This window comes from Oryza brachyantha, chromosome 6, assembly GCF_000231095.2.
Source record: "Oryza brachyantha chromosome 6, ObraRS2, whole genome shotgun sequence".
NCBI classification, from domain to species: Eukaryota; Viridiplantae; Streptophyta; class Magnoliopsida; order Poales; family Poaceae; genus Oryza; species Oryza brachyantha.
In genome coordinates, this window is record NC_023168.2 from 15,828,821 (window position 1) to 15,839,056 (window position 10,236).

At 38.1% G+C, this 10,236-nt stretch overlaps 1 protein-coding gene across 1 annotated transcript; it reads left to right on the forward strand.

Moving 5' to 3' along the window:
• The first annotated feature begins 5,020 nt into the window (after positions 1-5,020).
• On the forward strand, positions 5,021-8,982 carry LOC102703587 (receptor kinase-like protein Xa21). The gene is made up of 2 exons (XM_006656122.3): positions 5,021-8,072; positions 8,174-8,982. The coding sequence occupies exons 1-2, from the start codon at positions 5,021-5,023 to the stop codon at positions 8,539-8,541; spliced, it is 3,420 nt and encodes a 1,139-aa protein (XP_006656185.1). The 3' UTR covers positions 8,542-8,982.
• Positions 8,983-10,236: the final 1,254 nt, after the last annotated feature.

The following is a 10,236-nucleotide window of genomic DNA, read 5'->3' on the forward strand; positions in this document are numbered from 1 at the left end:
TAGCAGCAACACGTCTTAAAATAAAAACACTTTTGCTACTCAAACGATTGACTTTTTTCTTCTATCAAATATGTACGCAATGTATAGGGGCTGAGGGAGGAAGTATATGACTTTTTTCTTCTATCAAATAAGTACGCAATGTATAGGGGTTGAGGGAGGAAGTATATGAGTTTTTTGACGCGCGTGCACGTTTTTAAATTACTATCATCCAACAATAGTGACCAGATTTGATCGATAAAATTAAAATTTTCAAACATTTGATCATGAGGCAGACTCAAATAAAAAGTACTATTCAAAGAAAGTTCGTGGAGAGAAATTTGTTCATGTGCCACTATAGAGATTTGAGATGGCTTTAACAAAATGCCACTGTTTTCAAATATTAAGATGACGCACTATTAAAAGTTCCCTCTGGATCAGTCGTTTATGTTGGCCTTCATTAATTACAATCCAAATTACAGTTCATGTTGGCCTTCATTAATTACAACCCAAATTACATATCACAAGTAACAAACAGATAGATCGCATATAAATAAAGGAAGCTCCATCTACCTCTTGAATGTGACATAGGTAGATGTCCGGTGATTCCAACCCCCTCTAGCTCTACCGAACAGCGGGAAGATGAGGAGGATCTTAAGACTTGGTCACTTTTTTGTCTTGTACTGTGTGGCTAGGCGACGTTTTCGTTCTCTCGTGGCGGCGGGCCTGGAGGATCCTTGTGTGGATCATGAGGGGTGTGCACTGGAGCTCCAGTTGGTGCAACTGCAACACCTGCAACACCAAGGGTTCACAGATTAAGGGTATACTCGTTTCGAGGAAAAATAAAGAACTAGATTCATATTAAAGCCATTCGGTTAGTACACATGAAGTATACGAAAACCAAAGAAAATTTCTTTTCTACATGTTGTACATAGAAAGAAAAAATAGGAAATTTTTTATCCACTTGAAGCTCTTGGAAAAGTTTGTATGAACTTATGTGAGCTTGCATTCTAAATCTCACATTTTCCATATTCCTATGAGTTAATATTCCTTCAGAGTGAATAGGCCTTAAATAGTTAATCGCTGAAAAGGAGAAAACATGTATATGCAAACATACTAGTACTTGAGGGGAAGAGAGAAATTCAGTTACACTATAAATAATGAGTATACATCAAGTTGCTATGGGGCATTAATATTAGTGTAGTTGTAAGGTTGTAATACATGGATCGGACGTTTTAAATCTCACTAAGAAACTATTGATATTGTATCTTATATAGTGTGTAAAAGTGTAAAAGATGGTGATGGTGTAAATCGTTAAAGCATGGTACAAGTTAAAGATTTGAATAATTCACGATGGCGTGGTTATATTCCCCCTAATTCTTACTTAATGACGTTGGCAGGAAGTGGTTAAATCTTTTTATTTAAGTTTAAATAATAGATTTGATACAGATACTTATATTCACGGCTAATAGTAAGCGATAAATGATACTTATGATGACTACGTCAATTGATAGCAATGCACTTATGGTAACTGTATGTCAGCACTTGATTGGAGGCAAGAGTATGCATTTATGTTTATAAAGATGAGCGCACACGTGTAATTAGCATATGTATTTGCACTATTTTTAAACAAAATAGATAGAATTTACTCATTATAATTAAAGGCAAAAAAGTTGGTTTCAAAACCTATACTGTTACCGGATGGAGCAGGCGGAGACCGGGGATCGATGGCCTCGAGGGAACGAATCTGAACCGCGGCTGGAGAGCCGCTACTGGCAACGGCAGCGGCTGGGCGCTTGGTGGGATCATTGCGGCTCATAATGCATCCCATTACCGTTGCTGTGGTTAGTGAATAGTACTGGTACGACTGATGAGTGTGGCTCAGGGTGCCTTTGGAGTCGAGAGCAGTAACTATTATAGATGAACTTTGCCGTATCAGACGTGTCAGTTGTGAACGCACGCCACGCCATCAGACGACAGGTCGTCTTTGTTAAGGTGGTGGGTAGATTTAGAAAATTTTTAGAAAAAGTGTCACGTTAAATGTTTGACCGGATGTCGGGAGAAGTTTCGGACACGAATGAAAAAACGAATTTCACGGCTAGCCTGGAAACCGCGAGACGAATCTTTTGAGCCTAATTAATCCGTCATTAGCACATGTTGGTTACTGTAGCACTTATGTCTAATCATAGACTAATTAGGCTCAAAAGATTCGTATAAAGATTTCTTCCGTAACTGTGTAATTAGTTTTTTGGTTCATCTATATTTAATATTTTTATTTAGGTGTTCAAAAATTCGATGTGATGTTTTTGAAAAAAAATTTTGGGAACTAAACAATGCCTAATTATAAGAGCAAACTACAGGACAAAAAACATCCCATCCTATAGATTTATGATTGAATATAGTTAAATATTATAGATAGGACGAATATGTATTCGTAGAAAATTAGTACGATGCTGGTGCTAACCCATCATTGTGTCTTCTTTTATTACATAAAAGAAATTTAAATCAAATGATAACTGATCATACAATAATTATCAATAATTGAGCGTACGATACATATCAAATATTTTATCACACGAGTTCTTTTTAGTTCCAAAAATATGCTACATAGTTTTGTTACAAAGTAAAATTACCTGTAATGTTTCCACTGATTATGTTTTCCGTTCATTATTATCAAGAGGTGTATATATCCTTCAATGAATAAAATATATTATGTGGTTATGTATCATTTGACAAACAAAAAAAACTTATTCCATATAAAAAGATGGTGCCGATACCATGTTCGTAGAACCCTAAATACTTAATACTATTTTCCAAAGATTTATGTGATCTGATGGTTACTGATTTAGCCATTTGGGCGTTCGAGAATAATGGTTTAGAGTCTTGATTGATTTAATGATGAGCACAACTACATTATGATGATGAGCACAAACTTAATTGTCTTAGCATCATTATCGGTGTTCTAATGGCATTTTCTGTCGGCTTGTGCTACCACGTCAACTACATCGATATTATAATTGGACTTTGATTCTAAAGGTTTATCGTGCATATTTATAGAAACTAACGTATGGGAACTATTTGTAATTGGAAATTATATATTTATCTTACTATAAAGTCTTTAATGTATATAGAACTATTTGTAATTGGAAAAATAATTTCTAACGTATGGGAACTATATAATTAGTAACATAACTTTTAGTTTAGAAAGTCCGTTCTTATGAAAAAGGATTTTAGCCATTGGGTTTAAAGAATGATGAATGAATAAATGATGATAAATGAGTAAAATGAGTTGGTGCACTATATGATAATAAATAATATAAGTAAGATGATTTGACATACTTACATGTTACATAGTAGTAAACTCTAGAATATTATAAATACCGATAATACGATACAGAGTTTGTAATACTTCCTACGTCCAACGATACAAGGTTCTTTGGAGTCTTTTAAAGAGATTATGGTTGAAACAAGCGTGGTGATTGATTAAAATAACAAAATAGTTGAAAATTTCAAATGAGAGATAGCTGTGATTTGTTGATATGAGTAGGCAAGTAGAGATGTTAAACAAAATTTAAACCCAAGATGCCCAGGCCCCAGAGAGAGTAATTGCTAGTGATATACAAGAGAATAACTTATAATCATGATGCGGTGTGTTTACACATCTAGATGTAATGTTGATTGTTAGTGTGGGTGTATAGATTATAAGATAACCTTTGCCGTATCAGACATGCCAGTTGTGAACGCACGCCATCAGACAAGTCATCTCCTGGATAAGAACAGATTACAGATGAACTTTTGCCGTGCCAGACGTGCCAGTTGTCAATGCAGCCATCAGACAAAGTCAATAAGTCAACTCTTGTATACCACACGGGCCCACGCTTTTGGATCGTGAGAGTTAACATTAGTAGCAGTGTTCTGTTACTAGGGGAAGATCAATCACTTGAGTCAAATGTCGTCGGCAACTCGTTATCAATGTTTGAAATACTGGACAATGGCCTGCAGAATTCGTTGGCGACTCGTTATCAATGTTCGAGCGAGTGACGCTAGAATTGACTAAATATTTCGCTAAGTCAATCCAAGTTTAGTGTTTCTAGTAAACCAAGTTGAATTTGATAGCAAGAGAAGAAGATGATGATTACGTAAATCAAGGTATCTCGTTAGTGAATGATAAATTAAACATAAACTATTGTGATATTGAAAAATAAATTAATATAATTTTTAAAGCAACATTTAGATGAGTTTTAAAAGAAAACATATTATTTAATAGTTCGACAAGTGTACTCACGGAAGAAAAAAGAAGTTCTAACCCTAAATCTTTCAAACTAACATAGATAAGTATAGTTTCACATCATCTCTTTTTTATGCTTATAAGTCAAAATTTGAAGTTGATTTTGTAGTTTTTCCACCAAAGTTTATTTTTCAGCATTGACTTTTGGATCGCTAAAAATACTTATATAAAAGTTTTATAAACAAATTATTTTTCGTTTGTAAATATGTCGTTTGGCTTTTTCCATAAAAGCCAAACAATCACTCCGTTTGTCTTTTAAATGATAAAGTATACTTATTTTGGTACAGTACAATACTGCAGTAAGAGCATAGGACCAATGGAAAAGGATGCTTCCTCCGTTTTCAAATCACTTAGGGTTTGAGTATAGTTAGAATACAGCAAACTAGTGTTTCATGGTTATGTTTAGGAGTTAACACGCTTTAACAATATGTCGTCTGCTAATTTAAAAAACTTTTAATAAAACTAGTTATCAAAGCTCGAGGATGAATATTGTCCTATCACAATTGTTTTTTTAGAGGGAATAAATTTCAATTCAGTCCTCACGCATTTCGGTATTGGCCAAAACGTCACTGACGGATGTGAAAGTGAATATGGGCTCCTCCTTTAACATTCCGAGAAATTCAGCTGAGAGTTTCTGCCCTCACAGTGACTTGTACAAAAGCAACTTCAGTTCCAGGCTTCCAGCTTCTACAAAAGCATGCATCGTTCCATCCTCTCAAAAACGAAATTAGCTTTAATTTTGAGCTTACACCAGCAATGGCAGCTTTGAGAATCTTCTCTATAGACATTTCCCTCCTCCTACTATTTGATCTCTTTTTACTGCCATTAGCCATTGGTGACAAAACTGAGATCGACCGAGACGCTCTCCTTTGCTTCAAGTCGCAGCTCTCAGCTCTAACGGGAGCTCTAGCCTCATGGAACAATGCATCCTTCTCACCCTGCAGCTGGCATGGAATCACATGTAGCAAGAGAACTCACCGTGTGATCGCCATTGATCTCCCATCCCAAGGCATCCTGGGTTCCATATCACCTTGCATAGCTAACATCACCTCTCTTGCAAGGCTGCAGCTGTCAAACAATAGCCTCCATGGTGGCATACCGTCCGAGCTCGGCCGCCTGAACCAACTCAGCAGCCTCAACCTCAGCATGAATTTTCTGGAAGGTAACATACCATCAGAACTCTCATCATGTTCACAGCTTCAGATCCTGGATCTGCAGAGCAATTCCCTGAAGGGTGAGATTCTGCCTGGTCTAGGTCAATGCATTCATCTTCAAGACATTCTCCTTGGCAGCAATAAGCTCCAAGGGAGCATCCCCTCTGCTTTTGGGGATCTTCCTAAACTGCGGGTGCTTGACCTGGCTGACAACAAGCTTTCAGGTGACATACCACCCTCCTTGGGTAGCAGCCTTAAACTCATATATGTCAATCTTAAGAACAATGCCCTCACAGGAGGGATCCCAGAGCCCATGTTGAATAGCTCATCTCTCCAACAGCTCATCCTCAGTAGCAATAGTCTCAGTGGAGAACTCCCAAAGGCCCTTCTCAACACATTGTCACTTAACGGCATTTACCTCAACCAGAACAACTTTTTCGGTTCTATACCGCCCGTTACAACCAGCTCTCCACAGGTTCAATATATTGATTTAGGAGAAAACCATCTCACAGGAACAATACCTACCTCTCTAGGGAACCTTTCCTCCCTAGTTTATCTTCGTCTTTCACAGAATTATTTAGATGGGAGTATACCAGAGAGCTTAGGACACATTCCAACACTACAGACATTGAGCTTGATTTTAAACAACTTTTCTGGAACAATTTCACCATCTCTCTTCAATATGTCATCCCTGACATTTCTTGCTGTGGCAAATAACTCACTCTGGGGAAGATTACCTTTAGATATAGGCTATACACTCCCAAACATTGAGGGCTTGATTCTCTCAGCAAATAGGTTTAAGGGCTCAATTCCAACTTCTCTTCTCAATGCAACCCATCTACAAAAGCTTTACCTAGCTGACAACAAGTTAACCGGTATCATGCCATCCTTTGGATCACTAACAAACTTGGAGGATCTTGATGTGGCATACAATTTGCTAGAAGCCGGCGACTGGAGCTTTATCTTGTCACTCTCAAATTGCACAAGATTGACTAAGCTGATGTTGGATGATAACAATCTTCAAGGAAATCTGCCAATTTATGTTGGCAATCTATCTAGTGGTCTCCAATGGTTGTGGCTAAGAAATAATAAAATTTCGGGACCTATACCACAAGAGATAGGCAATCTTAAGAATCTCATTGAATTGTACATGGATTACAATCAATTGACTGGAAATATACCTCCATCAATCGGAAATTTGTGCAAATTAGGTGTTCTGGCCTTTGCGCAAAACAGACTCTCTGGTCAAATCCCAGACAACATTGGGAAACTTGTTCAGCTGAATTATCTAAATTTGGATAGGAACAATTTGAGTGGAAGCATACCTGTGAGTATAGGGTATTGTACACAACTCGAAATACTCAACCTTGCTCACAATTCACTAGATGGAGCAATACCAGACACAATCTTTAAAATTTCTTCACTTTCAATAGTGTTAGACTTGTCACATAATTACTTGTCCGGAAGCATATCAGATGAAGTAGGAAACCTTGTCAATGTGAATAAGCTTATAATATCATACAACAGATTGTCTGGAGATATCCCATCCACTCTTAGTCACTGTGTGGTTCTAGAAAATCTTGAGATGCAAAGCAACTTCTTTGTAGGAAGCATTCCACAAACATTTGTGAACATGGCAGGCATCAAGGTGATGGATATTTCTCATAACAACTTATCAGGAGAAATCCCACAGTTTCTAGCATTCTTAGGTTCTTTACAAGTTCTCAACTTATCATTTAACAATTTTGATGGAGCAGTCCCAAGCAGTGGTATTTTTGCCAATGCTAGTGTGGTGTCAATTGAAGGAAATGATCATCTGTGTGTAGAAACTCCAACAGGAGGTATGTCTCTTTGTTCAAAATCAGTTGACAGGAAAAGGAACCATAGGTCATTGGTTCTAGTCCTAAAAACAGTAATGCCAATTGTTGCTATCACTTTCACTTTATTATTCCTTGCCAAAATTATTTGGTCAAAGAAAATGCAATCAAAGTCACATGTACAAGAGCCTAATGAGCACAGGAACATAACATATAATGATATTGTGAAGGCAACAAATGGATTCTCTTCAACTAACTTACTTGGTTCAGGATCATTTGGAATGGTTTATATGGGCAATCTGCATTTTCCTTTCAAAAAAGAGCGCACTCTGCATCTTCAGGAAGAGCAGGTCGCCATCAAGATTTTTAACCTTGATATCCATGGATCTTATAAGAGCTTTGATGCAGAGTGTGAAACCCTACAAAATGTCCGGCACCGGAATCTTGTCAAAATTATTACTTTATGCTCTTCTGTAGATTCCACTGGGGCAGACTTCAAGGCTATAGTGTTTCCATATTTTCCAAATGGGAACCTAGATGTGTGGCTACATCCAAAATCCCACGAACAAATTACTCAAAGAAAGATTCTGGCTTTACGACAAAGAATTAATATAGCCTTGGAAGTAGCATTTGCTTTGGATTACCTTCATGGCCAGTGTGAGTTGCCGTTAGTACATTGTGATTTGAAACCAAGCAATATTCTGTTGGATCGTGACATGGTTGCATACGTCAGTGACTTTGGTTTAGCAAGATTTGTATACACTAGATCAAATGAACATCAACATACATCAACAAGCTTGGCCTGTCTAAAAGGATCCATTGGATATATTCCGCCAGGTGAGATAAGCTAATCTTTTAAGTTGTTGGTTCTGTTTAATGATAAACTTGGACGTGGTGCCTGGTTTCTAACTACATGACCTCTCTAAATCTAAATGCAGAGTACGCAATGAGTGAAGATATCTCAACCAAGGGTGATGTCTACAGCTTTGGGATTCTTCTATTAGAAATGGTAACAGGAAGAAGTCCTACCGACCAAAAATTTAATGCGGGAACAACCCTACATGAGTTTGCTGACAGAGCATTGCCCAATAATATTGACGATATTGTTGATCCCACAATGTTACAAGACGATACCAGTGTAGCCGATGACCTGGAGCGCTGCGTCATTCCGTTGGTTAAAATAGGGCTCTCGTGTTCCAGGGCATTGCCTAGTGAACGCCCAGAGATGAGGCAAGTCTCTATCATGATCCTTAGAATCAAGCATGCAGCAGCCTCAAATGTGTCTGTCAACGAGGCAAAGATTTAGCGCAAAATCCTCCCCCCCCCCCAAAAAAAAAAAATCTTCGAGCCCCGGACCGGAGCGGAGACAGATGCATACAGATCGATCTCGCGCGGCGTAATCCAGCCCAGAGGCTCACTATAAATCAATCAGAAAGACAGATGAACGGGCGCCGCCGCGTACCTGCCTACTAGTCGCGGAAGCCCTAGTTGCCGCGCCCGGCCGCTAGCTGCCTGGAGGACGACCTCACCGCGGATCGTGCCGCTTGGCCTCGCGGCAGCAGCCCAAGCACTGGGCAGCGCCACCGCTTTCGCCACGGGCGGCCCATTCGCCGACGAGCCCTGCCAATCGCCGGCGTCGCGCGCACAAGCACAAGTCATCGTCTCCACCATGTAATATGAAATAGAGGCAATCTCTCTTTTGCCCTTGGCAATAGTTCTCACCGCACAAGTCATCCGAATGGTATTTTTGTCCTCTTCAAAACTCGAGAAAATTGCATACATACATACATACATAAATACATATATATATATATATATATATATATATGTGGGGAGGGATTCGCTAAAATGTTATTATGTAAAGGGGTTTCGCATAAATGTCATCCAAATGCAGGTGCGGTTTGTTATTTTACCATTTTGGTTGTTGACTCTATTTTAGGAATTTTTTTTCTAATTTGCCCATCCCAACTCATTTTCTTCATTTGTGTCACACGTACGCCATTTGCTCCTAATTTTTCTGTATCGCACAAGAGGCACGCGACGTTGACGCTCTCTATTTTTTTCTCATCGCACAGACGACATATTTTCTTTTTTTTATTTGTTGAAAATGAGTAAATGAGTAAATAAAAAATACAGTGAAAATGGAGAAAATATACGCGTGCGATAAATAAAAAAGAAAACACGCCGTCTTGTGCGATGAGAAAAAATGGAGAGCGTCAATGTCGCGTGCGTTTTGTGCAATACAGGAAAATTGAGAGCAAATAGCGTATGTGTGACATAAATAGAGGAAATGAGTTGGGATGGGCAAATTAGGAAAAAGAACACTAAAATAGAGTTAACAACCAAAATGGTAAAATAGCAAACCGCACCAACATTTGATAGCATTTGGGTGAAGCCCATTTATATAATGGCATTCTAGCGAATCTCTCCGTTTATGACTCACTAGATATGCAATTTTCTCTCAAAACTCACACCCTCTCACATTTCTTTTTCTATTTTCTTGATTCTTTTTAGATTTATTTTTGTGCTGGTCTCCCGATGCAGCTAATCACCACACGCATAATGAGAAACGTCATTAGTATATGATTAATTAAGTATTATCTATTTTAAACTTGAAAAATGGAATAATATGATTTTTTTAAACAACTTTCATATAAACTTTTTTGAAAAAAATATACCATTTAATAGTTTGAGAAGCGTGTACACAGACAGATTAGCCCCTTGAGCCTCCTTCGAACGCACCCATTGATTTGTAAACCATCACGTCAATCCTTCCATCCCAATAATACGATGTTTACCTATCATGTATATTGTTTTAGTACAATTTTCTCATCCAACATCTCTAACTGTCTGGACCTCGGCTCCTCACTAAGTATAGTCCTGATCATCGCGTCGACCAAGATATATAAGCCTTCTCTACACATAAATAGATCAAACAACCATACCAGAAACAGATTCTTCGTAACCTAATCCACATTAATCAACACACGCACTACTGCTG

What these genes read in the sequence shown, in the direction of transcription:
- LOC102703587 (XM_006656122.3), top strand. Translation starts at nt 5,021, where the DNA reads ATGGCAGCTTTGAGAATCTTCTCTATAGACATTTCCCTCCTCCTACTA. An exon ending in CATTGGATATATTCCGCCAG is followed by an intron (nt 8,073 to 8,173) that starts GTGAGATAAGCT and finishes ATCTAAATGCAG; the next exon opens with AGTACGCAATGAGTGAAGAT.